The sequence below is a fragment of the Mauremys mutica genome, chromosome 6 (genome assembly GCF_020497125.1).
Source record: "Mauremys mutica isolate MM-2020 ecotype Southern chromosome 6, ASM2049712v1, whole genome shotgun sequence".
Lineage (NCBI taxonomy): Eukaryota > Metazoa > Chordata > Testudines > Geoemydidae > Mauremys > Mauremys mutica.
In genome coordinates, this window is record NC_059077.1 from 66043990 (window position 1) to 66071314 (window position 27325).

The 27325-nt window shown below is 40.4% G+C and overlaps 1 protein-coding gene across 2 annotated transcripts in view; it reads left to right on the forward strand.

The window, feature by feature from the left end:
* Positions 1 to 27325, forward strand: part of MAN2A1 (mannosidase alpha class 2A member 1) — a 213293-nt gene that overhangs the window by 171895 nt on the left and 14073 nt on the right. For both annotated transcript variants that reach the window (XM_045020807.1, XM_045020808.1), the window contains 2 exons: positions 1118 to 1251; positions 19956 to 20150. In XM_045020807.1, coding sequence (XP_044876742.1) covers positions 1118 to 1251; positions 19956 to 20150 — 329 coding nt within the window. The remainder of the gene's footprint in view (positions 1 to 1117; positions 1252 to 19955; positions 20151 to 27325) is intronic.

A 27325-nucleotide genomic window follows, 5' to 3' on the forward strand; every position in this document is an offset into this window, starting at 1 on the left:
CTGAGACCACTACATGCATCACTTAGCAAACAGGAAGGGGATGTTCAAATTTGCAAAGGAATGTATTGTAGGGGGTGGAGATGATGGTTGGTCACCTGAGGGCAGGGCAGTAGAATTCAAACTGATGACCAGAGAGGTGAGAACAGGCATTGTGGGACACCTCCTGGAGGCCAATCACAGCGCCATAATCGCCATGGTGTCTGCACTGGCACCGCAGCGCTGTAGTCCTGGCACAGAAAGCTCTACGCCTCTTGTTGGGGTGTTTTTTGTTTCTTTTTAGAGCACTACAACTGTGCAGTTTCTGTGCACTAAGTGGCTAGGCAGTGTGTACACCTTGGGAGTTAGTGCAGAAAGCTGCTTAGGTCTTAGTCTAAATAAAGTATTTGGGCTTAATATGGGGGTATGGAGTGAAATATACAGGTCAGGATAGACAATCTAATATTCCCTTCTGGTCTTAGTTTCATAGAATTCATCTGCCCATCTTCTGTGTAACATTTGTGGTTATGAAGAAGGAATGTTGGAGGTGCACTTCGTTACATGGAATAGGCCAATGACATCACCCTCACATGATCTCTCATGCAACCCCTATGGGCACAAGCTTTTCAAGGCAGTTTATCAGCCTGTTGCCAGAGACATATCTCATAAGTATAAATGTGCAGAGGCAACTTTTGAAGAACAAGAGTTACTCCTAAGTAATCCCTTTTCCTGTAAAATTTCAACTTTCACATCCCCCTGTTGTAGGGCTAGAGCTGTTCAAATAGAAATTTCTGGGATTTCTTTTATAATAGGGAAAGTATTTGTCATTTTCCTGCAGCTCAAACATCTTACTAACTTTTGTCCAAACTTGGGAAAAAAATCCAGTCTTATCCAGAGACCACTGCTTGAAAATGTTAGCCTGATAAGTAAAAATTTGAGAATATTGTAAGCAACCAAAGCAAGGGCATTATGAAAATGCTTATTCAACCCTCCCAATACCATAGATATCACAAACTCTCCAGTTGTAAGAAATATTATCTGGATTATTTTACCATTGCTGTTTACAGTAATAACGTTCATGTGGTTAATAAAAGCAGCACATACTGCTATCATCAACATAACCTCAATATTTGTTTTTCAGGACAGATAGAAGTCATTATGGACCGTCGACTTATGCAGGATGACAACCGTGGCCTTGGACAGGGTCTCCAAGATAACAAGATCACAGCTAATCTGTTCCGACTTCTGCTGGAGAGAAGAAATGAAGTAGATGAGGTAGGAGTAATCACATGGGTTTATCTGCTGTATTTTCAATAAAACCGAAGATATAAATATTTGATACTTCTGTAAAGAAATATTTAAGCAAAAATGCCTGATGTGTAGGTATCTGACCTATCTAAATTGTCTCACTTTATGTAAGCCAGGAAGATATGAGAATGTTATATGCAATAATAGTATTGGTCAGTTTGATTTGCTCTTCCTTTTACAAACATTTACCCTTGTAGGTACCCTCTTATTCCCTCCGGGTTTTTTTCCTCTTCTCTCCTTTCTTCCTCATCACTGTGGGGAAATAAGCCTGGGAAGGACCAATCGAGTATCATATTGCAAGAATAGAGACTAATGACAGCAGCTACAGTGCTGAGTGGATTTAAAATCAGAAGGCAGTTTCTAAAGATGAGGAATTGTGTGTGAACTTGTAATACACAAAGGAGCTGGAATTAACTTTTTTATATGGGTGATAGCAACTACTGGAATGATGGGAATACTTACACTATACTACTTAAAATTAAATTCCAGTGTTCGTTTGGTTCATAGATTATTTGATTTTTTTTAATGCCAAAAGGTGGTATTATGATCCTCTACTCGACATCCTCCTTCATATAACAAGCCATAAATTTTTACACCATAATTCCTGCATTAAGCCCATAACATCTTGTTGAGCAGGAGCATATATTTTAGAAAGATATCAGGTCTTGATTTAAAGACTTCAGAGAGTGGAGAATCCATTGCATCCCTCAGTAACTTGTTCCAAATATTAATTAACTTCAGTGTTAAGGCATAATTTTTATTTTATTTTTTTATTTCCATTTTCAATTTTCTAACTCCAACTTCCAGCCTTCAAATCTTAACTCTTTGTCAGTAGATGCCTCTTTAATCTATCTATCAGAAAGCTTCTCCTTGCATAGGTACTTACGGACTGTGATGTAGTCACCTCTTCAGCTTCTCTGGTAAGCTAAATAGTGATCTTCTTAAGTCTATAACATAAAGTTGAGACTTTTTGCACAAACACTTCTGACATTTAGATTAAATGCAACATTAAGGTTATGAATCTTAGAACTAAAGATAGGTAGTGCAAAAAGTAAGGTTCCCATAACTTGAATCCAGACATATTTCAAATACTATATGTTTGTAATCCGTTTTCACAGGTAAGCCTGAGAAACCTGATTTTGACTTCACAAAAACAGAAGTGAAAACTAAGGTTGAGATTTTCAGAGCAATGCAGGGGTCTTAGCCACACATCTTCCATCAGTTTCAAAGGAAGACCTGTGTAAGTCATCTTCACTGCTTTGAAAATCTCATCCTCGGTCTGTAACATATCCACCTGCTCATAAAATGTTTCATAAATGTATCTGAGTACGTCTATACTACCCGCCAGATTGGAGATCGATTTATCGTTTCTCGTCAGGACACGATAAATCAATCCGCTAATTGACACCAGAACTCCACCTAGGCAGGAGGAGTAAGCGCAGTCGATGGGGGCGCCGCGGCAGTTGACTCGCCACTGTGAGGATGGCCAGGTAAGTCAAACTAAGATACTTCAACTTCAGCTACACAAATAGAGTAGCTGAAGTTGTGTATCTTAGTTCGAACCCGCCCGCTAGTGTAGCCCAGGCCAAAGTGGATGTATTTGCCTTACCTGGACTGTTCCCAGATGACATTGTGCCATTCAGATCAGCTACATAAATATTCAGTGTTACCTGTCAATCTGCTTCCAAATAAAAAAGCTATCATCTATCCCAGGGGTCAGCAACCTATGGCATGTGTGCCAAAGACGGCACGCGAACGGATTTTTAATGGCATGCTGCTGCCTGCACGCTGCTGCCTGCCGGAGTCCCATTAAACCAAGCATGCCATTAAAAATCCTGACCGGCCTGCTCTTCTCTGCCCTCCGCTTCTCCCCCGCAGGGGCAAGGGGCAGAAGCTTGGTCCTGCCAGCTCCCTTGCCTCTTCCTGCAGTGTGCTGGGTTCCTGTCCCTCCTCTGCTCCTCCGTCCCTCCCTCCCTGCTGGCTGATCAGCTGATGGCCCTTGTGGGGGCGGGGGGGGGGTCGGGAAGGAGCAGAGTCAGCATGCTCGCTGCTCCCGGCGAAGGCATAGAAGAAGTGGGGGCAGGGCCTTGGGGAAAGGGGGTGGTGGAATAGGGGCATATCCCCTCCAGCCCCCTGCCCTGACCCCCCCCCACACACACCCAGCCCTCTGCCCTGTGGCCCTGCACACACCCCAGGCCCATGCCCTGAGCCCTGTGCCCCGCACATGCCCCAAGCCCCTGTCCTAAGCCCTGTGCCCCCCTCATACGCACCCAGCCCCCTGCTTGACTCCTTCACCCACCCCCGCACAATCCCAGCCCTGACTCTGGCACCCCCACACATACCCAGCCCCCCCGGCCCTGACACTGCTCCCCCTCACATGCCTCCAGTCCCCTCACACCCGATGCACCCCCCACATCCTGACTCTTGCACCCCCCACAACCCCACCCCCACCCTGAGCACCAAATGGGAGCTCCTGCACCCCCACCCCCACATTCCCACCTGCACCCCTCACACCAGATGGGAGCTGCCCAGGCAAGTGCCCCACACCCAAACCTCCTGCCCCAACCCTGAGCCCCCTCCCTCATTCTAGCTCCTGGCCAGACCCTTCACCCCCAGCCCTGTGCTCGGTCCACTCCCACCCTCAGCTCAGTGCAGAGAGAGGAAGAGAATGGGCTAGAACCAGGGAGAAGGTAGGTACCCACTGTATGTGGGCAGGGCTGGGACCCCAGACCGGCAGCGGGCTGAACAGGTCTGGCAGCCAGGATCCCGGCTGGCAGGAGCCCGCAGATGGAACCCCTGAGTGGCAGTGGGCTGAGCACTGGACCTGCACAGCCCGCTGCTGGTCTGGGCTTCTGGCTGCTGGACCCTTGCCAGCGGGGGTCCCGGCCATAGGCCCCGCACAGCCCGCTGCCGGCCTAGGTGAACAGAACCCCAGACCAGCAGCGGGCTGAGTGGGCCGGCGGTGTAAGATCAACGTTTTAATTTAATTTTAAATGAAGCTTCTTAAACATTTTGAAAACCTTGTTTATTTTACAGTACAATAGTTTAGTTATATAATATATAGACTTATATAAAGAGACCTTCTAAAAATAATTAAAATGTATTACCGGCACGCGAAACCTTAAATTAAAGTGAATAAATGAAGACTCGGCACACCGCTTCTGAAAGGTTGCCAACCCCTGATCTATCCATTGAGTATCTGCTAGCACCGTTACATAAGAAAGGAGGTTCTTGAGCTTATATAGATATAATAAAAATGTAGTGCAGACTTTTAAGGCAAGTTGATGGTAAGTGCATTAAAGATGTAATTTTGGAAGCTGGAAAGTGTTTCCGTTTTTGGGGATATCTGTGTGATGTCATATACGTAGTGCATCCCAGTCCATTAAACATCTCACCACATTCTTCAAAAGTTAATTTTAATTTTTTAATTTATTTGTCATGCCACACACCAATCTTTTTGTAGAAAATTGCTTTGCAAATTTATTGAGCACCAACAAAGAACTGATTTTTTGTACCACAGTTATTTATCCTTCAGCTATATGTTCATTAATACATTTTGCTTTAAAATATTTTCTTTTTCTTTGCAATTTGTGTTGAGAGTAACACATTTAATTATTTTTATTGCATGCATGACACTGCACTCCTTGTGCTGGAAATCTTTGTGTGATGATTGCCTCTGCATTTCTTACAAATATATATGGTCTCTGCTGTTTTACTTTTTTATGCCTTGGTATGTATTTTTAATTTAATTTAATTCAGTTCTATCACTAATTTCAGTGTTTCATAATATAACTTTGTTTTGACTTGTTTATCAATTATACCACAAGTAATTTGGTCTTTAATTGCTTCATCTAGTTAACAGTTCAAATTGATATGATTTAGGTCTAATACATAGCTCTTTAACATAAGGCTTAATGATACACCTGGCAACTCGTTCCTAGTAAAGAAAATGTGCCTATGTAAGTGACATTTTTGCATGGCTCATAGTATTCTTGAAATTTTGGTTAGCTGTTTACAATCATTTTCTTGCTTCTACTGGATTGCATTATAAATCTCTAAAGCCTCTGGGCCTGCCGCTTGTAGCATTGTAAAAAATTTCACCATCTTCAGTTTCTCTGCAATACCACCTGCTTCCAGGAAAATTCGGGAGTTCTGCTACCACCTCCAATTCTCTTCCAGTTTCCTGTGCAGACTGAGGGATACAGGTGTCTTCATTTGCTCTAATTTTGCCAAAGATTCAGTTTTCTTCTGACACTACATAATAGATTTGATACACAGGAGTGCTGGTCAGAGTGTGATCTTCATTTCCTGGCTCCAGTCGCATGACACAGGTCATGAATATGAAAGGTTAATATCTCTTTTGCATAGCAGGGAGCAGCATCCACACACTTAAAAATCATTAGTTATTAAACCTTTCTCATTTCTACAGTACTCTAGCATTAACTGAAGTGCACCTGTCTTTACAGCAAACTACTCCCACCTTCTTTAAGACCATATGAAGTTGCCAGAAAAAATACCCACAATCAGAACCATTGTTTAGGTCAGATGGGCAAGAGTGTAGGGGGGTTCATATGTAAAAGCATTGCAATATCGTGAGAGTTAGCATAGATAGCTATCTATTTGTATAATATTTTCTCTGGTTAAGACCCTGTTCTGACTATTGGACCAAAATTAGATAACTTACACAACAATGGTGCAGAACAATAGGCAATCACACTTATATATAGATTTGAGTACTTTAGTAACTATGCCCAAGGTTATGGACCTACTATTGGAGTGGCTGGGTGAGGTTCTGTGGCCTGCAATGTGCAGGAGGCCAGACTAGATGATCATGATGGTCCCTTCTGGCTTTAAACTGTCTATCATGAACCCATATATACAAAAATACATAGGATCTTAGACTCCATAGGCAAACTACGCCAATTTAAGATGTCAGAAGCTGCAGAGTATAAACTTTAAAGTTTCTTTATCCAGAAGTTCTTCATCAGAATGTTTCCTTCCTAAATGCAAGGCCCGATGAATATACAAGAGGAGGTGGTTGGCTGGAAGCAGAAAAAGTTGAGGTTGTTTAGGTGACTTTAACTGTTCATATTAATACTTTCTAATGGTTATTATGTGTGACATTAGCTTTAAATTCCCAGTATTTCTAACATTTGTGGTAGTTGAGAGAATTACACCACTCTATGTAGGTGCACAGTCTTGTTATCAAGAATTCAGTTTAAACTCCTTGCACTCTCCTTCAGTTTAACACTGCTTATTAAACACACTGAGTGAAGGAGAAAAAACAATTGCTTACAATAGTGTGACTCTTCCTCAGATGATTACCTCAGTGTATCTAGACTTCCCTCACCTTTCCCTGTTATTTTGGAATTTGATAATAAATTCTTGACTTAGTGTAAGAAATGTAGTGAATGTTGGGGCTGCACTCCATATATAGTCTTGGCTGAGGACCTGAGGACACTTGAAAGTGTGTATGCACAGTCTCAATGAACTCTTTTAGCCAGGAACATCTGATCTCATGTGTCAGGATGTACACTGTGTCACCCAGGGTATGTATCCATCCAGCAGTCATCTAGCAGAACAACACAGATAGCAGTAAGTAGTGGTTCTTGAATATACCAGCCATATACATCACCAAGTATCTCTTTACTACTCTAGGGATCCTGATCTATGAGGTGAGGAACATATGACGCAATCAAATTGAAAAAGGAAAATGGAGGAAAAGAGAATGTTAGGCCAAAAATTCAGGAAATCTGTAGAAAGAAAGGTGGTCTACTGCACGAGGCAGCAACTGACATGCACACAACAGTAACAACAAAAGGGCAGAGGAAGGAGCTGGACTGAGTGAGGAAGTGAGAAAATTCACATAAACAGGCTAAGGGAGCTGCTGAAATCATTGGACTCATGCTTACTCTCTCCCTGCACTACAATCTTCATGCATTGGAGGAAGGCAGATTTTAATGAGGCTTCCTGCAGGCTTAGTGGCATATGTCATTGCAGGAGCTATAGCTCACCGAGTTTGACCAGTGGCAGTCGTCCTAGCTAGGAGTGTGCATCATTTGTCAGAAGGCTGCACTATAGTGGCTGAGTGGTTTTTCTGGTCCTCGGGACACTTTCCTACAATCAGGCGCCAGGCACTTTTTAGGTTTTAGATCTTATAATAGGATGAGTATATTCTATTACTACCAACTAATATTTTTATGACTGTTTAGTGTAAGATTAGCTTGTTTTAAAATCATTTTCAGATGCAAGCTATCAACTCATTTTATAGAAAATGAAAGAGAAGAGAGAAAATCTGGGGATAAAATATATTGATGGACCATTTTAAAGCATAGTGAATTATATTTTAGTTTGGCCCTGACAGCCTTTCTAGTCATACTTGTCATCTACCTAAATATTTTCTTATTGCCATTTCTCTGAATTATTTTATATTAGCAGTATTTGAGGCACATATTTGGAGTGGTACTTTGGGTCTTAATTGACTAATTAAACTTACCAAAAATGAATTTGGATTAAAATGTTTATCAAATGAAAAATCAAGAAGTTGCCATAATGAACTTTACCTAGTATAATCATGGAAATGTATAAAGGGGGCAAATCCATTCTTACACTTTTGTATTCAAAGAGCCTAAATGCAATAGCATACATTAAATGGTCTGCAAAATTTCATATGTGGGACTCTGTTGTTAAATGCATAAATGAAGCCATTAAGGCTATGTCTACAGTGCAGACCTCTTAATGACATGTAGGTCATGTGTAGCTACACACTGCAGTGAAAAGCAGGCTGCCTCCACATTGTGGTGTGTAGCTACATGGGGCAGTGAAAGGCTCTGGCAGGGGTGAGATTGTTGCAGGGAAAGGCTCTATGGAGAGAATGTGAATGCAGCAGAAGTAATCAGAATACAAAATTTCAAGATTAGGCACAGTGGTAGGCAAAAAATAGCTTCCGTATGGTTTGTAAGAATCCAACGTACTGATGAATTACTTACCGCCAGAATAGTTGTTTTGCCTTTAACAAATGGCACTAAGACCCTGGGTTTCTCAATGCTAAGTGCACATTCAAAATGTATAAGAAAGTTATGGGAAGGCATGAGACCTGGGAGAACTTCGGAAATGCACAATGGGAGTGTAAACACAGGTCAAATGCACCAAGGATATCTTAGAATCAGAGAGATGTGGACTTCTACAGGATAAAAGAGTCCCACAAGAATAAAAGCATTTTACAACTATAAAGTACATAATCTGTGCAAATAATAAACTCTTGTTACTGATGTGATATTGCTTAAACCCATCTTTGTTAATTGTAGTGTTGCAAAAATCACAGATGCAACTTTTAAAAGACATTGATATTTCTTCATTGTCTGTGATGATTCTTAAGAGTCAATTTTAACATGAGGGAGAAAAGGAATCTCTCTATTCAAAGAGAGAGAGCACAGAATCATAGAATTTGGAAGAAAAAGGCCGATTATGTTATCTAGTCCAAACTTTCAGTGCATGTTGGTTCCTTTAAAGTAGATTTTCTAGTGTTTTTGAGGGCATACAGATGTCTTTATTCTCCTCTTAGTTCTCTAATCAAGAAGATTAGTCATGATCAAAGCAAATTGTACTCTGTGGCAAGCTAGACCAGAATTCTGTGGAAAGATTTTTCCTGCAAAGTTCTGGTGATAAATTATGTGCCAAAGTGGAGGGTATGTGGCAGTTTCAAGTACATGGAAAAAGATGGTGGATTTTTATTGAATATGACAGTGATTCGTAAATATTAAATAACTGACTTCAGCTTCTGCCCAAAATAGGAAGAAAAAATAGTCATTTGAAATTTTGTGATGTTTTCCTCTATCTCAACAACCCTTGACAACAGCCAGCCACCCCACTGTTTTACGCCTCAGTGTCAGCCTCATAGACTCATGGACTGTAAGACTTGAAGGGATGATCATGATCTGGTTTGACCTGCACGTTGCAGGCCACAAAACCTTGCCCACCCATTCCTCGAATAAATCCATAACCTGTGGCCGAGTTACTGAAGTCCTCAAATCATGATTTAAAGACTTCAAGTTACAGAGAATCCACCATTTATACTAGTTTAAACCTGCAAATGACCTGTGCCCATGCTGCAGAGGAAGGGCAAAAAAAAACTTCAGCCTGACCCTGGGGAAAATTCTTCCCAACCCTGAGAGTTTCAGCAAGACCCAACAGCCAGACATCAGGAAAGAATTCTGTGTAGTAACTCAGAGCCCTCCCCATCTAGTGTCCTATCATTGGGGATATTTGCTACCAGCAGTCACAGATAGGCTGTATAACATTGTAGGCAGTGTCAGCATACCGTCCCCTCCATAAACTTATCAAGCTCAATCTTGAAGCCAGTTAGGTTTTTTGCCCCTACTGCTCCCCTTGGAAGACTGATATTTAGAAAACTTTGTTTTATTTCAAGCCTAAATTTGTTGATGGCCAGTTTGTCCATTTGGTCTTTGTGTCCACATTGGCAGTTAACTTAAATAACTCCTCTCCCTTCCTGTATTTATCATTCTAATGTGTTTATAGAGTAATTGTATCTCTTCTCAGCCTTCTTTTGGTTACTTTAAACAAGCCAAGTTCTTTGAGTCTTATCTCATAAGGTAGGTTTTTCATTCCTATGATCATCCTAGTAGCCCTTCTCTGCATCCATTCCAGTCTGAATTCATCTATCTTAAACATGAGACACCAGAATTTCACACAGTATTCCAGATGAGGTCTCACCAGTGCCTTGTATAATGGTACTACCACTTCTTTATCTCTACTGGAAATACCTTGCCTGATGCATTTAGGATTGCAGTAACCTTTTTCATGGCTGCATCACATTAGTGGCTCATAATCATCTTGCCATCATCCAGTTAGCCAACTGATAAGCCCGAAACTTATAGCAAAAATTCTTATCCCTATGTGCATGACCTTGCAGTTTCCACTATTAAATATCAACCCATTTCTATTACTCCAGTTTTCAAGGTCATCCAGATCTTCTTGTATGATATTCTAGTTCTCCTCTATATTGGCAATATCGCCTAACTTTGTGTAATCTGCAAATGATATTAGCGCACACCCGCTTTTTGTGCCAAGGTCAGTAATAAAATGTTAAATAAGACTAGTCCCATGGCCGATCCCTGAGGAACTCCACAAGTAACCTCCCTCCAGCCTGACAGTTCACCTTCCAGCATGACCCGTTGTTGTCCCCCTTAATCCTTATCTTCTCCAATTTAACTAATTTCCCATTTGGAACTCTATCAAATGCCATACTGAAATCCAGGTAGATTAGATCTACTACATTTCCTTTGTCTAAAAAAATCAGTTATCTTCTCAAAGAAAGATCAAGTGGTCTGACATGATCTACCTTTTGTAAAAGGATGTTGTATTTTATCCCAATTACCATTTACCTCTATATCTTTTAGCAACGTTCTGTTTCAAAATTTGGTCCAAGACCTTGCATGTAATTGAGGTTAAACTAATAGGCCTGTAGTTTCTTGGATCACTTTTTCTCCTTTCTTAAAAATAGGTACTATATTAGTACTTCTCCAGTCATAGGCTATGACCCCTGAGTTAACAGATTCATTAAAAATCCTAGCTATTGGTCTTGCAATTTCATGTGCCAGTTCCTTTACTATTCTTGGATAGAGATTATCTGGGGCCCCGGGTTTATTCTCATTAAGCTGTTTGAGTTTGACGTCCAGATGTGGTAATTTCTACTTCTATATCCTCACTGACATTAGCCACCTTACCACTACTGCTAAGCTCCTCATTAGCCCTATTAAAAACTGAGACCAAATATTTGTCTAGGTGTTGTCACTGCATCCAGCAACAGTGGATAAAACAGATTAGTTGAAATAGTTAAAGTGTACTATTAAGGAGGAGATTTACAAAGACACAAACAGGCAGCTAGCTCTAGTTGAAAGTCAATGTGAGAGTCCCTTGTGCATTTGGAAAACCTCCCCTCAATATTTATTGTTAGACTTCAGAGTTAATATACAATTGAGAGGAATAGAGGGAGTTTACAGCTCTCAGAGCTGTTGTTTCAAGTTCTCTATTTGCAAGCTCATGACTCATCATTCATCTCACCTTTACTAAATGTATACTAAAGGCCACTAAATCTCTCCACCTCATTTTCCCCATTAGTCAAACCATGTTTTCACACCTTTTGTAAAGCTTTTTGAAATCCTCTGTGCAGAGTATTAGTATTTACTAATAAATATTCCTATGTCACCACTTTGAAAGTTATCTTAAAAATTGAGTTGAAGAAGGCACAGGTGGTGGTCAATCCTTTAAAATCCTGTCCACATCCCAATGACAGAAGCTTTTAGCTTTTCCTCTCCCCATTTATCAAACTGCCCTGATCCCTCCTTTCTCTGACTTCAGTTGCTAAATTCCCAGACAAACTGGTATTTCTGTAACTGCATGAGGTAAATAGAAATGTTTACTAAAACCTGGAATTTCATTGATTTTAATATTATGGAACTGATCAAATAAAACTTTGCTTTGAATCTCTCCCATTTATTTAATATTTCTGTGTGTTTTTCAACCTACTATCAAATACAAATTTAGGAATAAATTGCCTAGGGAGGTTGTGGAATCTCCATCTCTGGAGATATTTAAGAGTAGGTTAGATTAATGTCTATCAGGGATGGTCTAGACAGTATTTGGTCCTGCCATGAGGGCAGGGGACTGGACTCGATGACCACTTGAGGTCCCTTCCAGTCCTAGAATCTATGAATCTAGTGTAACCCTGGATATTGTGCTTTCAGCCATTTGACTGTGAATGCTCTTGCATAAGGGAGGTTGTATTTAATCACAAAAAGCAATCATTGTTGTTACAAATCTCTCTCTCTCTCTTTCTCACACACACACACACCCCTCCTAAAAAAATAGAAAGCAGAAATAGTTCTACCCACATTTTTCCAACCTCTTGCTCATGACATCTTTCCTTCTGCCTTTTTTAAAAAAAAATTAAGTTGTCCCAGTCTTCTTCTCCTGTACTCACATACTTTCTCCTTAAAAGCAGGTTTCCAGGGAGCTGTAGCAGCCTGTGCAAATGTATATGTCTTTAGGCACGTCAGGATCCTTGGTACCACTTCTGCAGCTCCTTTTAAACATTGCAACTGCTGTGCTATAGATCTTGGAGCATTTGATAGTGGCTACTGCCATGGCCTTAAACACAACTGGTGGACGTAATCCTAAAATACTTGAGACCCAAACAAAGATGGCACTACCTGTTGTTGCTTCCAGAAAACTTAATTCTGAGAAGGCAGATAAAAATGGAGAAGTGGGACATGACAATAAGATGAAACTGAGAATTTGATGAAGAATTAGATGGGATGGGAAAGATTATGCAGAAAAAGAATAGGGAAATATTCAGAAGCCAAGACTAACTAGTTGGCTGTGAGTATTCAGCCATTGACTAGTTGCAGGGGTAATAATGGTAAATTGTCATTAGTCATGTAATCCTTTCTTATCCAGTAGTATTGTTTGGTCATTACAGGATGTAGTGTGTATTTCCCTACTTCTAGCTGCATGTTGTATATTCATCAGTGATTTAAAAGAACATATTTACTCCTAAATAATGGCATTATGCAGGGGAAAGGTTTAAATGGGGGATAAGGAGTGTTAGCAGAAGGAAGAATATTCAATATAATTTTATAACAATTAACAAGTCGCGACTTTTTCAAACTTTAAATAATGAAAAGATTTAATATTTCAGAGTGGAGAGAGATCCTCAGTCTGTCTTGAAGAACAGAATTGGCAAGAGTGTTTATTCAACATAATTTATAAAGCTGTTTGGAACGATAGGATAACTTTCACAATCGAGATATTTATCTTTACATAGTCTTGTGCTAGTGGCATAAGACAAGAAGTAAATAAATGTTTCAAGTACTTTTTCAGTTTGACAATTCATTATTTTAGTTTTATGTTAGTGTCATATGAAATATATGTTGGAGATAATTCCAGAGCACTCTGTGATAAGCAACACCATAAACATTGCCTGCATGTGTTTATAAATTTAGGAGATCCTAGATCAGGGATTTTAAGTGTGGTGAAATATTTAGGTGAAAACTAAGCTTGTGCTGGGAGGTATTTAGTTGAATATCTAGAGCTGTTTGCTATTATACTAAATGTTTAAGTATAGAACTGAGTACTTGGATTAGTTTTAAAAAGTCCTACATGTGATTGAAAATATTTTTAGAAAAATTGTTTGAAATACAGACAGTAGTACTGTATGGAACAACTGTTCAGAACTATTCAGTGCAGTTGCTGCATTTTTTGAGTATATGTCCCTGTGGGTGCTCCACCATAGAATGTGCATGTGCCTGTGCACTCTCAACTGGAGATTGTAAAGCAGTGATTGTGGGCCCACACCTGCACAGAAAAGCTCTTTGTGCTGCTCTACCAGGGCATATAGGGGTATGTGGACCTGCCCACCTGTGGTTCAAAGATGGATCATTTGATGTCAACTGTTTTACAGCTTCTTGTCCTTTACACTTCTCTTTGTCAAGCTAAATAGATTGAGCTACTTGAGACATGTTTATTAGGCATGTTTTCTAATCTTTCAGTCATTCTTGTGGCTCTTTGCCGAACCCACGCTAATTTATCAACAGCTTTCTTGAATTGTGGGCACCAGAAGTGCACACGTTATTCCAGCAATGGTCAGGGCCGCCCAGAGGATTCAGGGGCCCTGGGGCAAAGCAGGGGAGCTGCGGCGCTTGTATTCATCTGGCGGCGGTCCGGGTCTTCAGCAGCATTTTGGCGGCGGGGGGCCCTTCAGTCGCTCCGCGTCTTTGGCAGTACTGAAAGGCACCCACTTGCCGCCCCCCCAGGCAGCCCTGGCAGTGGTCACATCGTGCCAAATACAGAGATAAAGTAACCTATCTACTGCTATTTGAGATTCCTCTGTTTATGCATTTCAGGATCACATTAGCTCTTCTGGCCACAGTGTCATGCTGGGAGCTCATGTTCAGCTGATTATCCACCATGACCTCAAATCTTTTTTAGTCACTGCATCCTAGAATAGAATCTCTCATTCTGTAAGTTTGGCCTATACTCTTTGTTCCCAGATGAAAAAAAATACATTTTGCCATATTTAAAATGCATATTGCATCCAGTTTATCAAGCAATTCAGATTTCTCTGAATCTGTGTCCTCTTCTTTATTTACCACTCCCCTAATTTTGTCATCTCCAAACTTTAATCTATGATGATTTTGTTTTCTTCTGGGTCATTGATAAAGATGCTAGTATAGCTCCAAGAACAAATCACAGCAGGACTCCACTGAAAACAGACCAGTTCAATAATGATTCTCTCCGTATAGTTACATTTTGAGACCGATCAGTTAGCCAGTTTTTAATCCATTTAATCTATGCCATGTTAATGTTATATCATTCTGGTTTTTTAATCAAAATGTTGTGCGGGACCAAGTCAGACACATTCCAGAAGTCTAAGTGTGTTACATGAACACTATTACCTTTATCAATCAAACTTGTAATCTCACTGAAAAAAAGATATCAAGTTAGTTTGACAGGCTCTATTTTCCATAAACTCATTTTGATTTGTCAGTTACATTATCCTCCTTTAGCTCTTTATTAATTGAGTCCTGTATCAGCCATTCCATTATCTTGCCTGGCATTGATGTCAGGCTGACAGGCCTATAATTACCTGGGTCATTCCGCTTACCCTTTTTAAAAATTGGCACAACATTAGCTTTCTTCCAGTCTTCTGGAACTCCCAGTGTTCCAAAACTTATTGAGAATCAGCAAGACCCTCAGCCAGTCTTTTGAAACTCTTTGGATGCAAGTTATCTGGATCTGCTGATTTTAATATTTCTGACTTTAGTGGAATGGAAAAAACATCATTATCACCATATTATGAGACTGCTCTCCCCCGCCCTCAACACAGAACAAATATTTATTGAACATCTTTTCTGTATTATTTATTATTACTAATTAATCATTTAATAATTTTTCTAGCATTTCCATTTAGTGATGGACCTATACCATTGTCAGGATTCTTTGTTCCTAGTGTGTTTAAAAAACTCTTACTGTCCTTAACTCTGCTTGCCATACATTTTTCTCCTTTTGTGTCCCTTATTGATTTTCTGCAATTCCTAACTTCTGACTTATTCATTAATGTTAACTTCCCCTTTCTTCCATTTGTTATATATTATTGCTTTTATATTTTAAAGCTGCCTTCACTTCCTTTCTAAACAGTTTGTTTTTTTTAACCAGCACAGCCTTCTTCCTCAATTGTGGGATTGAGGCTTTTGGGGCATTTAGTAAGGTGTTCTTAAACGATTCCCAATAATCATTCACGTTTTTTTAATTAAATTCTTTTCCCCAGCTTATTTGGCTCATACTGTTTTCAGCTTTGTGAAATTGGCCCTATTAAAGCACCAAATATATATATATATATACACACACACACACACACACACACACACACACACACACACACACACACTCTACTGTTAGTCTTGTAGTCAGTTCCTCGTTATCTGTTGGAACAAGGTCTAATATAGAATTACCCCATGATGGTTGCAACGCTTTTTGAGTTAGGAATTTCTCATCTATGTTTAGAAATTCCAAGGATGTTTGGAACTGGAAGTATGCAATCAGGCAGCAGAGACCAAAAATCCCATATACTCTACAGTATAGTACTGTGTTAAATGTAAACTGCTAAAAAAAAAAAAAGGGGGGGGGGTACAAAAAGTTGATAAGGTAAGAAAACTGTTACCATGCTTGTTTCATTTAGATTAAGATGGTTAAAAGTAGCATTTTTCTTCTGCATAGTAAAGTTTCAAAGGTGTATAAGTTGTAAACTTTTGAAAGAACCACCCTCATGTTTTGTTCAGAGTTAGAAACATTTCAGCGTTTCATACAGCCTTCATTCCTGAGGTTTTTCGTAACTCTAAGCTTCTACTGTAGATTGAATTTATGCTCCTAAATGACCAAGTCCAGTTCCTCTGGTTTGTTGGTCAGGCTCTTAGCATTAATGCACAGGTAATTGAAGCATTTCTCCTGTTTATGTCCTTTGATTCCTTGATAAATTTTGTTCTTGATATCTTGATTTTGTGCTGAATGCTCATATCTTTCCTCTTTTTATCCTCCCCATATGCTATTCATTTAACACCTTCCTGACTACTCTAGCCAGCCTGTTCTCAAGAAGATTGGTCCCCCTTCTGCTGAGGTGGTGACTATCCAAACAATATAGCCTCCTCTCCTCCATAGAAGATGGGCCAATATTTCACAAAACCAGAGCCTAGACCACTTACCTAGCCAGTGATTCACTTCCAGAATCCTCTGCCTTCTGTCTTCCTTTGACATATGCAGCAATATCTTCAGTAAAATATATGAAATAATATACTTGAAATGTTTATACCATTGCCTATAATTAAGATTGAGCAACCTGTTTGTAATTTAGATATATGTTTACTTGTTTAGTTCTCAGCTGAATCACATATCAGATGTTTGCTGTTTGTTGTACCCACACATAAAAAAATTAAAAATGTGTTGTGCTGCTAACCAAGAGGAGGAAGAGCAACACTCACTTCTTCCTTAAAAAGTTAGCATGTATCTTATCCGTTGAGAACTAATCAAAACATACAAAACATTTGTATTTAAATTGTATAGAATTCTGTAGCTTGTTTTAATTTTTTAATTTGCTGGTGCTATTAATTATTTGTATTACAGTAAATGATCAGGACTCCACTGAGATAAATGCTGTACAACTAAATCCTTGCTCCACAGTTTACAGTCTAGTTATATGACAAGACCGAGTAGGTAAATGAAATAGACAAGTGGAATGGCACAACAAGATAACAGTAAATGGTACATTTTCCTAGGAAACCATAGCCTTTTTGCTAACTGTCTAGCCATTATCATCTGGAGTGTTTTGTAGGCATTACAGCATTAGTGAGTCTTAAGGAGATACTTGAAGGAGGATGAAGAGACTTTACAGATTTTACAGGAGGTTTGACGGGTGGCATGGAAAAAAAGCACAGAAGTGTTAATGATACCTCCTTTGCAAACTTTTTGAGAAAGCTACTGATTATTTGTATAAGAGCTACATTATAATTCTTTGAGTGCTTGCACATGTCCGTTCCATTTTAGATATGTTCACACCAGTGCACTAAAGCTGGAGAACTTTTCCCCATAGTTGTACTTTTTGGGGCAGTACATGCTGCTTGCTGAAAGCATAAAGGGTTGGAACCATCCCAGCCCCCCTTCAGTTCCTTCTGACCACCCATAGTTGGTAGTCAGTGTGTGTGGGTGTGAGTCTTATGGTCTTTCCCATATTTCCCTTTAAGAAAACTTTCTAGAGGTCTTTTATTGTAAGTAGTTTAGTATAGTTGTAGTTTAGATAGTGGTACTTGGTTTTGGCTCAGTTCCCAAGCATGTCCAAGTCCCCAAGATTTAGGTACTGTTCTGGCTATAACAAATTTAGACCAGTCAGTGATCCTCACTCCCACTGATAGAAGTGTTTGGGAGAAGGACACATCAGATATAACTGCCCTATTTGTAAGGTATTTAAAACGAGGAGTAAGAAGTTGAGGGAAGTTCAACTTCAAGACATCCTGGTTGAAACAGCTTTTGTGCTCTCATTCAGAACCCAGATGCTCAATATGCAGGGATTTGGACTTAACTCCATCTCCGAGTGCACCACAAGACTTGGAAGAGAGTTGAAGAGAGCTGGTGAGAAGACACCACTCTCCATCTCTGGTGCTATGCAGGCAGCAGAAGTCCAGCTCATAGACCTCTTCTGGCCAGAAGAAGCCCTCTTCTTCTCTGTGGGCTAAGTCCTCAACACACTCACATAAAATGACCAGTACCAAAGTTAGTTATAGTTAAGATAACTCCTGCAAGGTGCTCCCCAGTGCCACATTCTAGAAATGTAGAGTTATAGATTCTGGCATCTTAAGTTGTACTGCCCACCCACTTTTTAACATGGGCATAGTTTGGGGGTGTGGAGTGGTGCAGCACCTGTGCTTTGTGGCAGGGGAGCTAAGATCAGCTCCCCCACCATGAAGTGCAGCCCCTGCCGGCAGTGCCAGTCTCTTTCCAGTGGGGGGACTAAAGGAAACCTTAGTCCCCCTTGCCTTGAGGCCCGGACCCTCCTCTCTTCCCCTCCAAGACCCTGCCCCCTGGCAAGGCCAAAAGTCAGAGCTGGTCTGTAATAAGAGCCTCCCAGGGATCCAGGACCGCTGTGGGGAGCCATGGACCCTCCACCTGCTCTGGGCAATGCACCGGGATGGGTGGGAACATGGGCCCCACAGCAGCCTGGGCTCCCTGGATGACTCTTAGCATGGCCCAGCTCCAAGTTCTGGGCTGGTCTCAGGGTGGAGCCTCGGGTGGGGGGGAAGAGAAGGAGCTATGGGAAAAGAGGAAGAGCTATGGCTATGGGAAAAGAGGAAGAGCAGAGGTGGGGCCACGGTTCTGGCAGTGTTGCCTATGACTGGTAGGTTCTTGAAAGGTTTGGACAGACCTTGCCTCCTATTAGGAATCCCACATCATCCTGCAATCTGAGTTTGGTTCTTTCCATTTTAACAGGGCTGCCATTCAAACCTATAGCTACACCCCCTTTCTCATCTCTCAATGAAGTTAGTATTCCTGGTGGCCACTATTTTAGCCAGGAGGTAGCAGAACTTTAGGCCTTGGTAGCTGACCCTCCTTAGATACTGTTTTATAAAGGTAAAGTTAGTTGGCATCCACACCTCAAATTTCTTACTAAAGTGGTGTCAGATTTTCATGTAAATAATTCTGCATACTTATTGCCTTTTTTTTCAAAGACACCCACAAAGATAGGGAAAACCTTCATACTTTGGGCATTTATAAGATGTGGCCTTTTAGCTGAACAGAATTAAAGAGTTTATGGCATCTCTACCCTAAACTCGTGTTCATCTGCACTGACAGGATGAAAGGGCATCCCGTCTCTCGACAGATGATCTCTTCCTGGATCTCCTCTTGTATTTATCTGTGCTACGATAATGCTCCATGACCTCAAAGTTTTAGCACACTATGAGAGCATAAGCAGTGTCAGCTGCTTTCCTAGGTCATGTTCCCATAGTGATATTTGCAGGGCTATGACTTAGTCCTATGCCCTAAGAGCCAATATGTTTGGGAGAGTAGTGTGAGAGTCCTCGTTTAGGTAGACACCAATTTCCTCCTCCATTTGAAATTGTCAGACACCTAAAGTGGAATGGACATGTGCAAGCACTTAAATGTTAGTTACCCGTTCAGAAACTACTGTTCTTTAAGATGTGTGCACATGTGCATTCCATGACCCATCCTCCTTGCTCTCTACATGGGCACCACAGCAAACTCTGGCTCCCTGGGTGAAGGAACTGAGTGAGATTAGAGAGGCTCCGCCCCTTCATAACTTCAGCTAGTTGAACAAATGTGCAGAGGGCACATGCTCCACACGAACAGGTACCACTATCGGGAAAAGTTCTCTGGCTTCGGTGCACAGGTAATCAACACACCTAAAATGGAAAGGACATGTGCAACACACCTTGAAGAACAGTTACCAAGCCAGTATGTAACCATTTTTATTATTAGAGAAGCAGATGAGTAGCTGATTGAGAAGTTTTGTCTTTGTTTGTAAATAATAATTAATGTCTTAATTTACAGACTTGCATTTAATTAAGGTTTTATCTGCTTTTTTATAGAAAGAAGAGAAGTCATCAGTCAGTTTTCCCTCTCTTCTGAGCCATATGACTTCTTCTTTCATAAATCATCCTGTAATTCCAATGACTACATATGCAGAATCTGGTGTCCCACAGATTTTGAATGCCTTTTCTCCACTCACTTCATCCATGCCTTGTGACATGCATGTGGTCAATCTAAGGACAATACAATCAAAGGTATGTTCAAAATATTAATGTTATGAACAAATGTATGATATAACTAGCGATGTATTCTAGAAAATATTTCATTCTATAAAAGTAAATTATGAATCCACATAGGATGTAGTCACCAGGTCTTTTTCTTCTGCAACAGCTGAAGGATTTCAATCTTCTCACCAGTCACTGTTTTTGAAACATCATACAAACATAAGATTTGACATTCCACATCACATATATGTGTATTAAGTCCATCCTGCCTCCAGCAGTAGTCAGAGAACTCAGAAGATGGAGAAAAGCAATCTAGGGTCCAATATTCACCAAGTGTTTGACCACAACTCCTTGACTTTGTGGTTGACCAGTGTACTGTAATCTGTCTGCATCACTACTCTTCATTCTACAAGCTTGCTTCAGCACTGTTTCTGCCAATGTTATACCTTAGAAGTTGTATTGCTGGCTTCAGAACCATGGGAGACTTCATGCACTTAGAGGGCCAGATGTGCCTTCCTTGGATCTTAAGTTATTCACTTGATTATATTGTCCTCATAGACTTGGAGGATTTACAGAGAATAACTGCCAAGGGAGACAGGGAAACAGAAGATTCAGACTAAAGGTTGGCACAGAGAAGATAAGAATTACTTCAATTGCAAGACAAGAGGAGGAAATAAAGATCAAAGTTGGAGACAAAGAACCAGGATAAGGAGAAAAAAGTGTTCCTTGGAGGACTAGTATCGAAGAATGGGAACTGTGAAGATGACATCAAAAGAAGAATCCAAGTAGCTGCTACTGCACTTAGAATACTCTGCAAGAACTGGAAAGCTAAAGAAATTTTGATAAAAATGAAAATCAGTGTATATGAAACAACTGCTGTGCCATTGCTGCTGTACCAGGTTGGAATGCTGGAGTATGAAGAAGGCTGATGAACTAAAGATATCGACCTCAGAAATGAATTGGCTGAGGAGACTATTGAGAGTTTCAAGACTGCCGAAAAAAATGAAGTGAAAAGAAAACAAGTAGGGCAAGAAATTATGCTCTGACGGAAGACTATAAACCACCACATTCATCATTTTTTACACGTGTCAAGAATGAACTCAAAGTATACCATACATGGTGATACACATGAGTGCAAGGAACTAGAAATAGAGGAAGACCGAGCATGCATTAGATAGACACAGTGAAAAATGACATAGAACAAAACATTTTAATGATGAGTGAAGCCATGAAGCTGGTATAAGACAGTAAGCGGCAAAAAGGCTTCATTTGGCCTCCTCATTACGGTTGTGCTGATGGATGGGAATGAAAGAAGATGTGATAAAAGGGTATCCGCCTTAAAAAGGTTAATTTTTTACTAGAACTCTGGTTTTACTATCACAAGAGTTAATTTTATGGTTCATGGGTATGTATAATGAGCTTTTGCCCTGCATATAATGTAGCAAACACGCTCTACAGGTCCATTCTAATATTTACAAAGCATATAAAGAGAACAAAGAAAACAGACGTTAAAATACTTGTGTTTAAAAGTCAAATAGCTGTTAATTCTGGAAATGTTTTAATTTGTGTTTAGCAAAGTTCTTCAGAATGAAAAAGTCTCTCAAAAATCTTGCTGATACTAAAAGTTTTTCTTGGGGCAAAGAAAGAGTCATTCTCTCTTAGATAAACAGTTAGTTATTGTTAAAATTATTCCTGCTCCCTAAACAAGCATGACAAACACACAAGAGGGAATGAGAGAATAGAAAAGACTAACTTCTGTCTCACCGATATTTGCTTTATTCACATGCTGGAGACAGAATATGTTACACATACAGGTCTGTGCCCTTCAGCCTCTGAAACTTCACGCCACTGGTAGGTCTTGATAATTGAACAAGGTTATTTATGCTGCTTTAACCTGTGATGCTAGATATGATGATGGTATCATGGATTTCAGCTGATACAAAACCAGTCAAGCTTTATCTTGATTACACAGAAGCCAAAAAGGGGGATAGGAAAGAGAGAGTAGAATAAAGGTGAAATAACATTTAAGAGAAAGTATGGCTTGAAACTATTATCATACATTTCAGTCAATCCAGTGGTGATGGCCTGACATCCTCACTAATCTTTGTGAGTTGGGTGTGTCTGAGGGCTTCACCAGAGTCCTTATGCAGAAGTATTGTCCCTTGAGTGAGATTAGGATGTTGAGGATTTTAAGGTCCCGAAGATGCCTTTGTGCAGGACTCTCAGATTTTCAGAAGAGGCATGGTCAGTCATGTGTCTCATCACTTTAACCAAATAAAAATAATTCCAATGCCCCAAACATAGCTGTGTGTTTTCTATTTCAAAGAATTTCTTATACATCATTATGCCAACTTGTGATAGACGTCCTTGGAAGTAATTTCACCAATCATATTTCAGCAAAAACAAACTACATTTATGTAACTTTTTTTCTCCAATTTGTGCTTATTTCTATCAGCTATTTTCTAACGTCATTTTTTAATCACTGGAGTTCAGGAAAAAGTTTTGACTCTTTCTTCTGTCAGTCTGTTTTAAGAATACTTTTGTTTTTTCAACATCATAAAGATATAGTGCAGGAGTGTCCAACTCATTCTGTATTGAGGGCAAAATTATTCTTTATTAGTATGTGGGCTGGAAGTAAAAATGGCATGGGCAAGAGGTAAATGTTGCTGTCTTGGCCAACTGCATAATGATCCTCTTTAGTCAGTGAAGTTAAATGATGCATGTAAAGAAAATAATTTCTTAAAGTACATTGTATGCAACCTCCTTTTCTTTGTCCAATAGATTAACTGTCCATGTATTTCCACTATAAACAGCTCTCCCTCTGTCTCCCTTCTTGTCAATTTTCCCTCTTTCAATTCCCCCCTTGGGTAGTTGGCCCCTCCTCCCTCTTTTAATTCACCCCAACCTCTGGGAGCTGGCGCCGCAGGCTCAGGAGTGGTCATTGAGGGGTGGGAGTTGAATAGACAACTGTTCCCTGAGGCTGGGTTTGTTGGACCAACATGAAATTGAGGGGTGGAGAGAAGAAGCCATTCTCCTAATTCTGTTTCTGGAGTGCTCAGTAGCCACAGCACCAACAGGGAGATGGGGAAAAAGTCTGGGAAAGAGTTCCTCTTGAAAGCTGGCCAGAGAAAGGCAGCAGATAGGGAGGAAGGAGCTCAGTTGCTCTTGACCAGTCTAGCATGAACTCCTACTACTTCTTCGAGTAGTGTCCCTATGGGTGCTCCACTGTAGGTGTATCTGCGCCCCTGCACCTCTAATTAGAGATTTTAGGTAGCAGTATCCATTCAGCCCATACATGGATTCTCCCTCTCTTGTGGTCTGCCTCAGGGCTATCTAACTGAGGGGGGTTCGCCTGCATGGTGCTAGATAGCCACGAGGCAGGGAGAGCTCATGTAAAGGCTGAGTGCACATTGCTACCTAAAATCTCCAATTAGAGGTGCAGGGGCACAGATATACCTACAGTGGAGCACCCATAGGGGTACACATCTCAAAGAACCATCATTACTGCACAAGATGAGTGACTTCTTGTTCAGTTCTGCCAATCTATGTCTCTGGTCCTTTTGAATTGCAGTGGCTGTGGTCCAAATGCCTTTGGAGAGTGAAGAGAGAGCTTCAGCCCGAAGTAAATGGTTCAATGGGATGTGTAGGTTTGACACACATAATGTAGTGGAATAAATCTTTCTATTTACCTTGGAAGAGTGTCCAGGAGGTTAGGTTATGTGGATCAAAGTTATAATTTTCTAATACTCTGCACACCACTAATCATCAGTCCATTGATGATCAGATCAGTTTTTACTTTGATTCAGCTATTCATTGGGAGCTGCCACAAGATCAATACAATGGCTGTTAAGTTCGGGACCTCCAGCCTATCCCTCAAATCCAAATTTTTAAACTGTCTTTTGAAGGTTCAGACCTATTTAGCAAGATGATGAAACTCTTAAAACTTAAGGGAGCAAGTTAGCAACTAAATCTTTGGTCTACCTGAGCCTTTCTTCAAGAAGAAAATACTTGATATTGCAGAGTAAACTTAATATCAGAGGGCTTAATTAAGTCTTTCCATGAAATCTCAGGAGAGAAAGTGTTAAAGTAGCTTCCAGCAGGTAGGGAAGCCATCCTCCTTGGTTCTTGTAGTGACCTGTAGGGTCAAGAATGAAGAAGAGCCCAGATGTGGTGGACTATGATATTTGCTACATCAATGGACTAGATGTCATGGGATTTTAAGGACTAATGCACAGTGGGTGAAAGATGGACCGTTTGGGGAGTTTGTTATAGATTATTTACAATATGTTGTTCTAATAAATCTGTCCCAAGGAGGGGTATTACTGAGGCAAGAGAGAGCCTATTGTGGAGTCCTTTGGAACTTGAGAGGGGAAAGGGTATGGCAACTCCAGTGTTAAAGTGCCCAACTACAAGGAGACACTTGGGATCAGGGAGAATTGTTCAGAGACAATTTAAGAGGTAGACATCAGAATAAATAGGCCCTTAAAATACATAAGTGGTCAAGAGAATCTTCAGAAAATGGTTACAACCCTAATTAGAACTTTTTTTACTCCTTGCAAAGCCAAATACCTTCTTTATTGTCGAGAGCAGGCAGGGTACTCTGACCATGCATTTCTCCTACATCAGATTCATGCAGCCTGTATACATTCTCACTTGTCTCTTTCCTTCCTCAAATCATAGATTCACGGAGATTCAGGCCAGAAGAAAGATCATTATGGTCATCTGCATAAAACAAGCCAAAGAACCTCCCCCAATAATGTGTACATCAATCCCATCATTTATGTTTCAGGTATAGCATATACAAAAGATATCCAGTCTTGATTTAAAGTCCTCATTTGATGCAGAATGCACCACATCCCTATGCTAAATTCTTCTGATGGTTAATTAGCCTCACTGTTAAAAATTTGTGCCTCATTTCTAATCTGAATTAGTTTGCCTTCATCTTGACAACCATCCAGTCCAGCACTGGATCTCATTATGACTTTTTCTGATTGATTAAAGAGAAGTCTACTATTAGAAATCACTTCCCCATTTTGATGCTTATGAAACTGTGATCAAGACATCTCTTGACTTCCTTTTGGATAAAATAAGTATATTGAGTTTCTTTAGTCTCTGACTATAGGACATGTTTCTTTTTGAGAACCTCTGTATGTTCCCACTTGTGGGATATGGTATTGAGCAGCAGAACTCAGAATTGAAAATCACAACCTGCACCTGCACTAGCATTTCTTCTCCTCAAGAAGAATTGTCAGTACCTGTTGAGTGGGATGAGACCCCTTCTGAAGGAGTTCACAAGTCACCCATCAAAGAGGATCAGACGGGCTTCTTCCTGGATGAACAAAGGCAATTCCATGAACTTTTGGAGCTAATGGTTAGCACTCTTCAATTTGAACCAGGGGTTTTGGCAACAGAATTGCTTTGATCCTCTTTTTGATATTTTGCAGCTGCATATTGAAGATAATTGATTATTCCTATTAATCCAGGCCATCTTAATTCATCCAAGGACATTTGGCTCTCTTGTTTTCCTCAGCACCAGTATCAGAGAGCTGGCAGAATGTGCCCAATACTTACTGAGGGTCATCAATTTTCACTATAACATTCTTAAGCAGCACTCCATGGTGTTATCTGCCGCACAGGAACTTGCCAGTGGTAACAAGACATCTCACTCTTTTCCCTCTGACAGGAAAGGATACAAACTGAACACTTGTGGCAGAAAGACCTGCTTGCTCCACTCCCTGGGTTTTCATGTAGCCAATTATCAGGCCATGATGTCTTGATATAACTACACACTATGGGACACCAGGAGTCCCATTTTGGACTCTTTACCAGAGAAGTAAAAGGAGGCTATGAAGCCTTTGATTACCAAAGTTGAATGCTAGAGAAAATTCAGAGGAGCCTGTAATGCCTCAGATACTAATGTGAGAGCTGTAACCAAAGGTATATGTGACTCAGGGACTAGGAAGCGTCTATACAGCCTTAGGGAAGGTACTCCTGGTTAAGGTCCTCTGGCCTTTCTTCTGAGTCACAAAAGAACATCAAAGAACATTCTTTGAAGGCCGAGGCCTTTGGAAAAGATCAGAACAACAAAGGTCACTGCCCGATCCTTAGAGCTTACTAAGTCTGTCCGCTATAAGAAGGAAACATTTGAATCCAACATTCGGCTTCCAAAAGTCTCCCTTTCTGCAGGAACAAGGGGAAGCAGCCTCAGAGATCGTGGCCAGTCTGCTTCCTTGACTAAGCCTGCTTCTAATAAAAGATGTCCATATAGAAGGAGGATTCCTCACTGCTCATCAGCTGAACTTTGGCTTCCAATCAACAGCTTTTTGGTGGGATGGTTGAAAACTACACACCTTTGCCTCCATCCTTCAGACCTTATGTCTTCTCCTTTATCAGTGCCTGGATTACTTCCAATTGTTGAGTACTAAACATACCTGCAAAGGTTGTTCCATACAGTTCTGCACCAGGCCACTTCACTTTCCTCTGCTTTCTTCCTTCCTCTTTGCGGACCCATCTCATCAGAGAGGCCTATTGGAGGAAGATTTCCTCCATCTATAGGGGGCCATAGAAGAAAGAGTTTCTGACCCCACTATTTCCTAATGCCCAAGAACTCTTTAGCCCTTTTTCACAGTCACTGCTTTCCAGGATACAATCACACACCCCCTCTTAGTTTCCTTCATTCTTTATTGCTAGATGCACAATCTTGCATTTGGCTGTGTTGTGGTATTTAAATGAGACCACCATACCAAGAGATCTAGGGTGGTCTGTGTAACTGGCCACTCCACCAAATTTTTTGTAATCTGCAGATTTTTGAAGAATGTTGAGCTAACAGCAGATTCCTGCAGGATCCCACTAGACCATTAGACAACAATTCTGCATTTACAATTACTTGTTGAGATTTATCAGCCAGTTTTTAATTCATTTAAAATGGCTGCATTGACTTTTTATAGCACTTTTTTTTTAATTAGAATGTTACACAGGATTAAGTTCTGCTTTGAGTAGGGGGATGGACTAGATGACCTCCTGAGGTCTCTTCCAACCCTAATCTTCTGTGATTCTAAATCAGATGCCTTACAGAAATATGTATATTATGCCAACACAGTTACTTTTATCAACCAAACGTGATTTAAATAAAAACAAACAAAGGGTTTTTTTTACCTATTTCCCATTAAAAACAAATTGGTTGGCATTAATGTTTCAAGCTTTAA